Source organism: Phocoena phocoena, chromosome 15 (genome assembly GCF_963924675.1).
Source record: "Phocoena phocoena chromosome 15, mPhoPho1.1, whole genome shotgun sequence".
Taxonomy (NCBI): Eukaryota; Metazoa; Chordata; class Mammalia; order Artiodactyla; family Phocoenidae; genus Phocoena; species Phocoena phocoena.
Window position 1 is genome coordinate 63,478,676 of NC_089233.1, and position 14,138 is coordinate 63,492,813.

The 14,138-nt window shown below is 43.1% G+C and overlaps 1 protein-coding gene across 1 annotated transcript in view; it reads right to left on the reverse strand.

Annotated features, from left to right (window-relative positions):
• PIGU (phosphatidylinositol glycan anchor biosynthesis class U) overlaps window positions 1-14,138 on the reverse strand; it is a 117,954-nt gene that overhangs the window by 24,896 nt on the left and 78,920 nt on the right. The window contains exons 8-10 of the mRNA XM_065892495.1: window positions 4,846-5,000; window positions 3,081-3,224; window positions 225-349 (exon numbers count right to left, since the gene is read on the reverse strand). Of these exons, the coding sequence (XP_065748567.1) occupies window positions 225-349; window positions 3,081-3,224; window positions 4,846-5,000 (424 nt within the window). The remainder of the gene's footprint in view (window positions 1-224; window positions 350-3,080; window positions 3,225-4,845; window positions 5,001-14,138) is intronic.

Below are 14,138 nucleotides of genomic sequence, written 5' to 3' on the forward strand. Positions count from 1 at the left end.
ACAGTGACCAGGTACACAGCACTCAATAAATGCTAGTATTATTATCACTAGTCCATAGCATCTAGGAGGCAGATATTGTGCCTCATGTCACTGTCTCTCTCTTGGTGCTGCCAGCACAGCAGATGCCCAGCAAATGCCTATCAATTCCTTTTTCCCTGGCTGTTTTCATCCGGGGCTAGGTGACACAAATCTGCCACCAGGGGGTGAGAGGTGGGAGTACTCACATCTGTAGAGATGGTTCCACACAGGGAAGAAGGCCATGTAGAGGGCCACATCCCCCACCGTCGGGTAGGACTTGAAGATGGAGATGATGGCAATCTGGATGAACATGAAGAAGATAGGGTGCTCCCTGGGTAAGACAGGGCAGACAGACAGAGAGAGGAAGATCGGTCAGGGACCAGGCCCAGCCCAGAGACTCCTGACCCCATCCCTGAAACCCAAAAATACTCTCCAGGGGACTTCATGGAGGCATTGGCTCTGCTACCCACAAGACACGGGGCCGGGCCAAGCAGCAGAGCAGAAAACTGCAGACACCCAGAGATGCCCAGAGGTGGTGAGAAGAGCCCAGCAAACACTAGAGAAAGAGCCCACAGAGATGTTTCAATCAAGCCCCACCCCTGCCATCTCTGGGCCTTCCGCCAGGAGCTGCTGAGGAGAGAACACATGAAGTCAGCGCCCTTTATTACTGGGCTTAAATGACTGCTTGTCAGAGTTATCAGGCAGCCACCCAAGCCAGAGGCCCCTCTAACACTGCACCCAGGGCAGGAGGTGCCTCCTTGCTGATGCTTTGTTTCTCTGACAACAGGGTCAGTGGGGACTACAGATCTTTAGCTATGATGAGCTTCTTTCCAGAAAGAGAACTGACAGCTGCATGCAGCTTTTTGCTCTTAAGGAGTTCTTGTTACCTTAAACTAGTAACACTGCCTACCATTTCCTGAACCCTCACTTGTGCAAAGTTTTGTGCTAGGCCCTTTTCTTGCATCATTACATGTGATCCTCACTATACCTCAACTACCCCTCTAGATAGGCAATGCTGTCACCACATTTGCAGCTGAGGAAATCAGGTTTAGAGAAGATAAGAGAGTTTGTAAGTGATGGAGCTGTTTGTCTCTAGAACGCCTAAGCACCACCAGTGCTATTCTCCTGAGTGCCCAGCAGGATCACAGCTCTGATCAGGGAGGATGAGACAGAACTCAATCTCCTGTGCTCCTCCGAGAACTGACCACCTGCTGAAGGGAAGCCAACAGGAAGAAGCGAGGTGTGCACCCTGCTCAGCTACACCTAAACAACATGCACGTGGCCTACTTCCGCACAGGACCTGGATATCCAGCTCATGAAGGTTTTCTTCAGGTTAATGGCATGGCATTCTCCTCTTGCAGGTCAAAGGTCAGGGTGACTCAATGGGTGTAAATCTGAGATGTGGAGACAAACGTGTACACACCCAAACACTATATAGCAAATGACTCAGAAACTCAGCTTGGCAAAGTCACGCAGTCCTGTGGCCTCTAGGAAGGGTCCAGCTACCTCAGTGAGCATCTTCCTAAAGCTAATCCAAGTCACTGGCTTTGGGCTTCTTACGTAGCTGGTAACAGCTGCACCATTCCTATGCAAAAACTAGTGACAATGTAGTGCCAAAAAACATGGAGACCAGGCCCCCCTGAAACAGTGCCTGGGGAGAGGCGCCCTGGAGGGCCTGTTCTCACAAAGCTGGCACTGCAGGGGCCAGAGTGGAACTTCATATCCAGGCACAGGAGGGCAGCTGCAGAGGAGGTCAGGTATCTTCATATCTTCTGTCCCCACAACTCTGAGGTCCTGGCCGGGGTTGGGTGGAGGGGAGGGTGTCACAAGATGGTGGTGCTACTGTCTACCCAGGAGCTGTCTGTGGCCTTTCACGTGCCAACAACAGAAGCTGCTGGAGAGCTGGCTACACAGAGTGAGAAAAGGTGCTCCGGGCTCCCTGCTTCTCTCAGCCCAGTGGCTGGGCCTGACCAGAACAAGGGCAGGAAATGTGGACCACAGACAGCTGGAGAGCTTGGCTGAGTAAGGCTGCCAGGATTCTGGAGCCTGCCGGGCCAAGGAAGAATGGTTTTCTGTCAGATACCAGGCCAAGGCTATGTCATGGGAAAGAAACATCGACTCTGAGCTTTTATAGACTAGGAACCATGTGCATTGGTTCACTGGCCATGGAGAATGGCAGGAAGGTTAGAGCAGAGAACTCAAGCTCTTAAAATCTAAATCAAACTCTTCCAGCCTCCCTGGACCACACAGGCATATCTATGCCTATTGATGCCTGTTTTCCCTTCTCTGAAGCTAGGATAATAGAACCATTTCTGGGACCTACTATAAGTGATCTCTCTCAGGAGCCTGGCATGGTGCAGGGGACTGAGCATAGATTCTGGAGCCAAGCAAACCTGGGTCTGAATCCCTGCTCCATGCTTACTGGCTGCGTGACTCTGGGAAAATTGTTCCACCTCTCTGAACGGCAATTTCCTCAACTATAAAATGGAAGTGATAATAACATAATGCCTACCTCCAAGAGTTGCTGCAAGGGTTAGGCATGAATGTTGTCAAAAAGCCTAGAAAGGTGGGATGGACAACACATGTTAGCCCTCTTACACTGCAGAAGAGAGCTTTATAGGCAACCCTTTTGAGGGAAACTGATCAGATGATGAAACAGAACTGCAGGTAGTCAGCCTCCCAACTAATACATCCTGAGTCCCTTTGAGCAAACTGTCACTGGGATGCTGATGAACACCCAAAAAGATCCACTTTTTCCAAGGATACCTTCCACACCCCAACACTGCTCTTGTTTAAAACAGTGACTGGGCTCAGCAGCAATGTGGGTTCAAGTACCCCAAAGTGAGGCCAGGAGAAATATAGGGCTCCAAAGCACTGTCTCTGCACCCTGTACTCATGTGTGATTCTATTGCTGCATACAGCCAAGCCACCGAAGCGACTGAGGGCGGGGTTCCCTGGGCAAAAATGGCACAAACCTGATAGCAGATGTTCCCAGTTTGAAGGGCACCTGTAAAGCTACAAATGACTCTGTGGACAAAAATCCAGCAGGTCCAACCACTTACTTTAGCTTTATGGCTAAGGGGATGGTGTAGAAGAAGACGTTGATCTGAAACACACATACGAAGAAGAGGCTGAAGTGCTCAAACATCTCTGCAAAGAAGTACCAGAAGAGGCCAATGTTTGGAGTAAGATCTGGAACGGAAAGTCTGGAATAAAGATAAAAAAGGGAGAGAAAAAACACGGAGAAGTTATGAATGATCTGCTTTGACCTGGTTTTCTCCTGAAGGCTTTGGTCGCTGCTGGGCAGTCAAGGATGACTTTGTCTCCACAGAGATCAGAATGTGAGGGGCTCTCCAGACAACCAGGATATACGTAATTAACAAAAACAAGGGGCAGAGACACAGAGAATAATAACCCATAAAAAATATTGCCTGAACCAAACTCTGGCATGCATCGAAGAGCTGAGACAAGGCAGGGATTCGTGCTAGAAATCAAAAGACCAGCCCCTCTTTTACTGCCCAAGATATATGTGCTCAAAACCAGGAGATGCCCAGCACTGTAGCAAAAGAGGAATGGGTTTGAAATAAACAATACCTATTTTGAGCATTCTAAAGACTTGTCTGGAAGACAAGGTCAAAGATCCTGTTCCTGCCCATTCTTGTTCCACATGCCCACAGCAGGAGCCAGAAGACTGAGTGCCTGACACTGCAGTGAGACGTCTAGGGGCCCGAGGAACCACTGCCAGGTTCTGGCTAGGATCCCAGACCTTGTTTGAGAAATAAGGGTTTAACTGGAAAACTTTTTGTCTGGTTATATCAGATAAAGATTGGCTGCAATTCTGGCCGTTCTAAAAATTTTACATTACATTAAAAAATATATAAGGGGTTGAAACTGATGTCAATTCACAATTTTAAAAGTACAACAAGTGAAGCATGGAAAGGGAGAGAGAGGCAACAGTTCATGGTCAGATTTCTCTGATGAAGGCCTCCACCCAGGGCAAGTCTTTGCTTCCTGCTGTAACTACATTTCCTTTTCTGTGAAATGAGGTAAAGAACACAATCTGTGGACCAGCAGAAAACTAGGAAAAGTTATTCATCGGCGTTACAAACTCTTATCTGAGGCAGAGCATGAAAAGCTGAAGGTTACTAAGTCATTGTTAGGCTCAGCCAGGATTTAACACAAATAAGCAGCCCAGAATCCCAAAGGGGAGCCTGCCACAGATCTCTTTCCCACCCTGGCAGGTTTAAGTGTCTATCACCCACTGAGCTGTGAGTTCCTTCAGGCTTGGGCAGTTATCTTCCTCAGCATATCACAGACAGAATATGTGGAAATGCCTGCAGAATTCATCCTGCAAAGCCATTTTGATTTTCTCTAAAAGTCTGACATATTTTATTGGCTTTATTTTAAAACTGCTGGAGACCCTCTTGCAATAGAGGAATACATCCATTACTGTTTCGGATTGAATCAAAACCTCCCAGTCAGAGGCTGGTAGTTGCTTTGGATGTTCCCAGAGAGTGTTCTTTAATCGCACTAGATCAAGCCAGTGGTCCTCAAAGAGTGTTCCCTGGACTGACAGCAACAGCATCACCTGAAAATTTATTAGAAATGCCAATTCTGGGGTCCCTACTCCAGACTTACTTAATCAGAACCTCTGGAGGTGGAGACCAGCAATCTGGGTGTTGAATCCCTGCAGGTGATTCTGATGCACACTAAAGTTTGAGGACCACTGCTCTAGATGCCGCCTGTGCTTGCTCGCCCTCTGATTCCAGGTGGAGCTGTGAAAACTAAATTAGCTTCCAGAGGTTTTCTAATGAGGTCATTACTTACATGAAGCCATAGACTGCAGGGATGAAATCCCAGGAACTGAGAAGGAAGAAGGAGAGGCAAACAATTACCACCAGGCTTCCCAAGTACATCGTAGCATACTCCCAAGAGAAGATCCAGAAGGCTTTGCTCTTCACTTTCACGGGTATGTATTGCCGCTGGGAGAGAAGGCAGAATGGTACATTTAAGGATCTCAAGGACAAACAGCAGCTATCAGACTAAACTTCAAGATCCCTCCTGGAAAACACAGGACACAGAATAGGTGAAAATCAAAGGATTGAAAGTATATGCTAGGTAAACACTAACCAAAAGAAAATTGGTTTGGTTACTGTTACCAGATAAAATAGACTTTGATGTAAAACGTAATGCAGAGATAAAGATGTTCTATCGTGATAAAACGTTCATCAGCAAGATATTACAGCTCTAAACTTGCAGGTACCTAATAACATAGTCTCAAGGTATATAAAACAAACTTGGACAGAGCTACAAAGGAAAAAATACACAAATCCATCATCAGTGGATAACTAGTAGATCGAACAGACAAAAATCAGTAATGAAGTAGAAATATGAATAACACACTTCATGAATTTGTTCACAAAAGATCTTAAAAAACAAATACACTCGGGCTTCCCTGGTGGTGCAGTGGTTAAGAATCCGCCTGCCAATGCGGGGGACATGGGTTTGATCCCTGGTCCAGAAGACCCCACATGCCATGGAGCAACTAAGCCTGTGCGCCAAAACTACTGAGCCTGTGCTCTAGAGCCTGTGAGCCATAACTACGGAGGCCGTGTGTCACAACTACTGAGCCTGTGCTCTAGAGCCCACGAGCCACAACTACTGAGCCCCTGTGCCACAGCTACTGAAGCCCACTCGCCTAGAGCCCTGCTCTGCAACAAGAGAATCCATCACAATGAGAAGGCCATGTACTGCAACGAAGAGTAGCCCCCACTCGCTGCAACCAGAGAAAAGCCCATGCACAGCAACGAAGACCCAACTCAGCCAAAAACAATAAATAAAATAAAATAACAAAATAAACTTATAAAACAGTGTACCTGGAGGATTCACATTCATTTAAAACATTTTGGGGGATTTATAAAAACTGACCACATACCTGAATCAGGCCATAAAGCAATATCAACAGACTTTAAGGAATCTGTATCATACAGACCCCATGCTCTGACCATAATGCAATTTCTCAAAATCTTTAATAAAAAGATAACCTATAAATACATTAGGAAAGTGCTAAACACTTTTGCAAATAACTCAGGAGTCAAAGAAGGAATGATAATAGATAGCTTTGATGTTAGAAATTAATGGCTGGGACTTCCCTGGTGGCGCAGTGGTTGGGAGTCCTCCTGCCAATGCAGGGGACACGGGTTTGAGCCCTGGTCCAGGAAGATCCCACATGCCGTGGAGCAACTAAGCCCGTGCACCACAACTACTGAGCCTGCGCTCTAGAGCCCGTAAGCCACAACTGCTGAGCCCGTGTGCTGCAACTACTGAGGCCTGCGTGCCAGGAGCCCGTGCTCCGCAACAGGAGAGGCCACCGCAATGAGAAGCCTGCACACTGCAACAAAGAGTAGCCCCTGCTCACCACAACCGGAGAACACCCGTGCGCAGCAATGAAGACCCAAAGCAGCCAAAAATAAATTTTAAAAAAAAGTTATAAAAAAAAAAAATTAATGGTTATAACAGAATTCCCTGGCAGTCCAGTGGTTAGGACTCCGTGCTTCCACTGCTGGGGGCCTCGGTTTGATCCCTGATCGGGGAACTAAGATCCCGCAAGCAACGCAGCACAGCCAAAAAAAAAAGAAATTAATGGTTATGAAAATACCTTATAACACTATTCAGGTAATACAGATAAAACAGTACTCTGAGGGAAACATACAACCATATTAACCATATTTGAATGGAAGGCTGAAAATAAATAAACATCCTTTTTAAGATATTAGAAAAAGAACAGAATACACTTCAAAAAAAGGAAGGAAATAATGAAAGTAAGAGTAGAATCTGTGGAAACAGAAAACAAAGTTATAACACAGGCACACCTCATTTTACTGCACTTTGCTTTATTGTACTTCACAGATCCTGCGTTTTTCACAAACTGGAGGTTTGTGGCAACCCTAAGGGCACAATTTTTCCAAAAGCATTTGATCACTTCATATCTCTGTGTCACATTTTGGTAATTCTTGCAATATTTCAAACTTTTTCATTATTATTGTTATGGTGACCCATGATCAGTGATCTTTGATGTTACTATTGTAATTGCCTTGGTAAACCATGAACTGCAACCATACAAGACAGCGAACTTAATTGATAAATGTGTGTGCTCTGACTGCTCCACTGACCAACTGTTCCCCTGTCTCTCTCCCTCTCCTCAGGCCTCCCGATTCCCTGAGACATAACAATATTAAAAGTAGGCCAACTAATAACCCTACAATGGCTTCTAAGTGTTCAAATCAAAGGAAGTGTTGCATACTTCTCACTTTAAATCAAAAGCTAGAAATAGGCTAGCCTGAACCAAGATGGCGGAGTAGGACGCGCTCTCACTCCTTCTTGGGAGAACACCAGAATCACAACTAGCTGCTGGACAATCATCGACAGGGAGACACTGGAATACCAAAAAAGATACTCCACATCCAAAGACAAAGGAGAAGCCACAATGAGATGGTAGGAGGGGCGCAATCACAGCAAAACCAAATCCCATAACTGCTGGGTGGGTGACTCACAGACTGGAGAACACTTATACCACAGAAGCCCACCCACTGGAGTGAAGGTTCTGAGCCCCAAGTCAGGCTTCCCCACCTGGGGGTCTGGCAACGGGAGAAGGAATTCCTAGAGAATCAGACTTTGAAGGCTAGTGGGATTTGATTGCAGGACTTCAACAGGACTGGGGGAAACAGAGACTCCACTCTTGGAGGGCACACACAAAGTAGTGTGCACATCGGGACCCAGGAGGGAAGGAGCAGTGACCCCAGGAGAGACTGAACCACACCTACCTGCTGGTGTTGGAGGGTCTCCTGCAGAGGCGGGGGGTGGCTGTGGCTCACCATGGTGACAAGAACACTGGCAGCAGAAGTTCTGGGAAGTACCCCTTGGTGTGAGCCCTCCCAGAGTCTGCCATTAGCCCTACCAAAGAGCCCAGGTAGGCTCCAGTGTCGGGTTACCTCAGGCCAAACAACAAACAGGGAGGGAACCCAGTCCCACCCATCAGCAGTCAAGCAGATTAAAGTTTTACTGAGCTCTGCCCACCAGAGCAACACCCAGCTCTACCCACCACCAGTCCCTCCCACCAGGAAACCTGCACAAGCCTCTTAGATAGCCTCATCCACCAGAGAGCAGACAGCAGATGCAAGAAGAACTACAGTCCTGCAGCCTGTGGAACAAAAACCACATTCGCAGAAAGATAGACAAGATGAAAAGGCAGAGGGCTATGTACCAGATGAAGGAACAAGATAACACCTCAGAAAAACAACTAAATGAAGTGGAGATAGGCAAACTTCCAGAAAAAGAGTTCAGAATAATGATAGTGAAGATGATCCAGGACCTCGGAAAAAGAATGGAGGCAAAGATCGAGAAGATGCAAGAAACGTTTAACAAAGACCTAGAAGAATTAAAGAACAAACAGAGATGAACAATATAATAACTGAAATGAAAACTACACTAGAAGGAATCAATAGCAGAATAACTGAGGCAGAAGAACGGATAAGTGACCCGGAAGACAGAATGGTGGAATTCACTGCTGTGGAACAGAATAAAGAAAACAGAATGAAAAGAAATGAAGACAGCCTAAGAGACCTCTGGGACAACATTAAATGCAACAATATTTGCATTATAGGGGTCCCAGAAGGAGAAGAGAGAGAGAAAGGACCAGAGAAAATATTTGAAGAGATTATAGTCGAAAATTTCCCTAACATCGGAAATGAAATAGCCACCCAAGTCCAGGAAGCGCAGCGAGTCCCATACAGGATAAAAACAAGGAGAAACATGCCAAGACACATAGTAATCAAATTGGCAAAAATTAAAGACAAAGAAAAATTATTGAAAGCAGCAAGGGAAAAACGACAAATAACATACAAGGGAACTCCCATAAGGGTAACAGCTGATTTCTCAGCAGAAATTCTACAAGCCAGAAGGGAGTGGCATGATATATTTAAAGTGATGAAAGGGAAGAACCTACAACCAAGATTACTCTACCCAGCAAGGATCTTATTCAGATTCGATGGAGAGGTCAAAAGCGTTACAGACAAGCAAAACTTAAGAGAATTCAGCACCACCAAACCAGCTTACAACAAATGCTAAAGGAACTTCTCTAAGTTGGAGAAACAAGAGAAGAAAAGGACCTACAAAAACAAACCCAAAACAATTAAGAAAATGGATATAGGGACGTACATATCGATAATTACCTTAAATGTGAATGGATTAAATGCTCCAAGCAAAAGACACAGGCTTGCTGAATGGATACAAAAACAAGACCTATATATATGCTGTCTATAAGAGACCCACTTCAGACCTAGGGACACATACAGACTGAAAGTGAGGGGATGGAAAAAGATATTGCATGCAAATGGAAATCAAAAGAAAGCTGGAGTAGCAATACTCATATCAGATAAAATAAACTTTAAAATAAAGAATGTTACAAGAGACAAGGACACTACATAATGATTAAGGGATCAATCCAAGAAGAAGATATAACAATTATAAATATATATGCACCCAACACAGGAGCACCTCAATATATAAGGCAACTGCTAACAGCTGTAAAAGAGGAAATCGACAGTAACACAATAATAGTGGGGGACTTTAACACCTCACTTTCACCAATGGAGAGATCATCCAAAATGAAAATAAATAAGGAAACAGAAGCTTTAAATAACACAATAGGCCAGATAGACATAATTGATATTTATAGGACATTCCATCCAAAAACAGCAGATTACACTTTCTTCTCAAGTGCACACAGAACATTCTCCAGGATAGATCACATCTTGGGTCACAAATCAAGCCTCAGTAAATTTAAGAAAATTGAAATCATATCAAGCATCTTTTCTAACCACAATGTTATGAGATTAGAAATCAATTACAGGGGAAAAAAGACATAAAAAACACAAACACATGGAGGCTAAACAATATGTTACTAAATAACTAGATCATTGTAGAAATCAAAAAGGAAATCAAAAAATACCTAGAGGGCTTCCCTGGTGGCAAAGTGGTTCAGAGTCCGCCTGCTGATGCAGGGGACACGGGTTTGCACCCCGGGCCGGGAAGATCCCACATGCCACAGAGCGGCTGGGCCCGTGAGCCATGGCCCCTGAGCCTGCGTGTCTGGAGCCTGTGCTCCGCAACGGGAGAGGCCACAGCACTGAGAGGCCCGAGTACCGCAAAAAAAAAAAAAAAAAAAAAACCCTAGAGACAAATGACAATGAAAACACAACAATCCAAAACCTATGGGGCACAGCGAAAGCAGTTCTAAGAGGGAAGTTTATAGCAATTACAAGCCTACATCAAGAACAAGAAAAATCTCACATAAACAACCTAACCTTACACCTAAACGAACTAGAGAGAGAAGAACAAACAAAACCCAAAGTTAGCAGAAGGAAAGAAATCATAAAGATCAGAGCAGAAATAAATGATATAGAAACAAAGAAAACAATAGCAAAGATCAATAAAACTAAAAGCTGGTTCTTTGAGAAGATGAAAGAAATTGATAAACCATTAGCCAGACTCATCAAGAAAAAGAGGGAGAGGACTCAAATCAATAAAATTAGAAATGAAAAAGGAGAAGTTACAATAGACACTGCAGAAATACAAAGCGTCCTAAAAGACTACTACAAGCAATTCTATGCCAATAAAATGGACAACCTGGAAGAAATGGACAAATTCTTATAACCTTCCAAGACTGAAACAGGAAGAAATAGAAAATATCAACAGACCAATCACAAGTAATAAAATTGAAACTGTGATTAAAAATCTTCCAACAAATAAAAGTCCAGGACCAGATGGCTTCACAGGTGAATTCTACCAAACATTTAGAGAAGAGCTAACACCCATCCTTCTCAAACTCTTCCCAAAAATTGCAGAGGAAGGGACACTCCCAAACTCATATTATGAGGCCACCATCACCCTGATACCAAAACCAGACAAAGATATTATAAAAAAAGAAAATTATAGACCAATATCACTGATGAATATAGATGCAAAAACCCTCAACAAAATACTAGCAAACAGAATCCAACAGCACATCAAAAGGATCATACACCATGATCAAGTGGGATTTATCCCAGGGATGCAAGGATTCCTCAATATATGCAAATCAATCAATGTGATATACCATATTAACAAATTGAAGAATAAAAACCATATGATCATCTAAATAGATGCAGAAAAAGCTTTTGACAAAATTCAACATCCATTTATGATAAACACTCTCCAGAAAGTGGGCATATAGGGAACCTACCTCAACATAATAAAAGCTATATATGACAAACCCACAGCAAGCATCATTGTCAATGGTGAAACACTGAAAGCATTTCCTCTAAGGTCAGGAATAAGACAAGGATGTCCAGCCTCACCACTATTATTCAACATAGTTTTGGAAGTCCCAGCCATGGCAATCAGAGAAGAAAAAGAAATACAAATTGGAAACGAAGGAGTAAAACTATCACTGTTTGCAGATGACATGATACTATACATAGAGAATCCTAAGGATGCCACCAGAAAACTACTAGAGCTCATCAATGAATATGGTAAAGTTGCAGTATGCAAAATTAATGCACAGAAATCTCTTGCATTCCTATACACTAACAACGAAAAATGTGAAAGAGAAATTAAGGAAACACTCCCATTTACCATTGAAACAAAAAGAATAAAATACCTAGGAATAAACCTACCTAAGGAGACAAAAGACCTGTATGCAGAAAACTATAAGACACTGACGAAAGAAATTAAAGATGAAACAAACAGATGGAGAGATATACCATGTTCTTGGATTGGAACAATCAATATTGTGAAAATGACTCTATTACCCAAAGCAATCTACAGATTCAATGCAATCCCTATCAAACTACCAATGGCATTTCTTACAGAACTAGAACAAAAAATCTTAAAATTTGTGTGGAGACACAGAAGACCCGAATAGCCAAAGCTGTCTTGAGGGAAAAAGCGGAGCTGGAGGAATCAGACTCCCTGACTTCAGACTATACTACAAAGCTACAGTAATCAAGACAATATGGTACTGGCACAGAAACAGAAACATAGATCAATGGAACAAGACAGAAAGCCCAGAGATAAACCCACGCACCTATGGTCAACTAATCTATGACAAAGGGTCAAGGATATACAATGGAGAAAAGACAGTCTTTTCAATAAGTGGTGCTGGGAAAACTGGACAGCTATATGTAAAAGAATGAAATTAGAACACTCCCTAACACCATACACAAAAATAAACTGAAAATGGATTTGAGACCTAAATGTAAGACTGGACACTATAAAACTCTTAGAGGAAAACATAGGAAGAACACTCTTTGACACAAATCACAGCAAGATCTTTTTTGATCCACCTCCTAGAGTAATGGAAATAAAAACAAAAATAAACAAATGGGACCTAATGAAACTTGAAAGCTTCTGCAAAGCCAAGGAAACTACAAACAAGACGAAAAGGCAGCCCTCAGAATGGGAGAAAATATTTGCAAATGAAGCAACGCACAAAGGATTAATCTCCAAAATATATAAACAGCTTATGCAGCTCAATAACAAAAAAACAAACAACTCAATCCAAAAGTGGGCCGAAGACCTAAATAGACATTTCTCCAAAGAAGACATACAGATGGCCAAGAAGCACATAAAAAGCTGCCCAACATCACTAATTATTAGAGAAATGCAAATCAAAACTACAATGAGGTATCACCTCACACCAGTTAGAATGGGCATCATCAGAAAATCTACAAACAACAAATGCTGGAGAGGGTGTGGAGAAAAGGGAACCCTCTTGCACTGTTGGTGGGAATGTAAATTGATACAGCCACTATGGAGAACGGTATGGTGGTTCCTTAAAAAACTAAAAGTAGAAGTATCATATGACCCAGCAATCCCACTACTCGCATGTATACCCAGAGAAAACCATAATTCAAAAAGACACATGCACCCCAATGTTCATTGCAGCACTATTTACCATAGCCAGGTCATGGAAGCAACCTAAATGCCCATTCACAGACGAATGGATAAAGAAGATGTGGTACATATATACAATGGAATGTTACTCAGCCATAAAAAGGAATGAAGTTGGGTAATTTGTAGAGACATGGATAGATCTAGAGACTGTCATACAGAGTGAAGTAAGTCAGAAAGAGAAAAACAAATATCGTATATTAATGCATATATGTGGAACCTAGAAAAATGGTACAGATGAACCAGTTTGCAGGGCAGAAATTGAGACACAGATGTAGAGAACAAATGTATGGACACCAAGGGGGGATAGCGCCGGGGGGGCTGGTGGTGGTGGTGTGATGAATTGGGAGATTGGGATTGACATATATACACTAATATGCATAAAATGGATAACTAATAAGAACCTGCTGTATAAAAAAATAAATTTTAAAAAGTAAATCAAAAAGAAAACAAAACAAAACATTGAGGCAAGACCGTCTACCAGCAAAAGATTATGATTCACTGAAGGCTCAGATGATGATGGTTAGCAATTTTTAGCAATAAAGTATTTTTTAATTATGTACTTTTGGGGTTTCCCTGGTGGCGCAGTGGTTGGGAGTCCGCCTGCCAATGCGGGGGACACGGGTTCGTGGCTTGGTCCGGGAAGATCCCACATGCCGCGGAGCAACTAAGCCTGTGAGTCACAACTACTGAGCCTGCGCTCTACAGCCTGTGCGCTACAACTACTGAAGCCTGCATGGCTAGACCCCATGCTCTGCAACAAGACAAGCCACCGCAATGAGAACTCTGCACGCCGCAACGAAGAGTAGCCCCCACTCACCACAACTAGAGAAAGCCCGAGCACAGCCAAAAATAAATTAATTAATTAAAAAGAAAAAAGTATGCCAATGTCTTTAAAAACTGAGGCAAAATGGATACAGTCTATGGAAAATATAAACAAATGGTTCACTTAAAACGCTGGTGTTATTAAAAAACAAAAGGTGGAGATAAAGGAGATGACAATGATCCTTGACTGGATCTTGAACCCCATCTCTTCCCCAAAATGCTATAAAAGTTATGTATAAATTGGGGAATTTGAATTTAGAGTGTATACATTAGATAATATTAATCTCTGAAAGCTAATCTTCTGG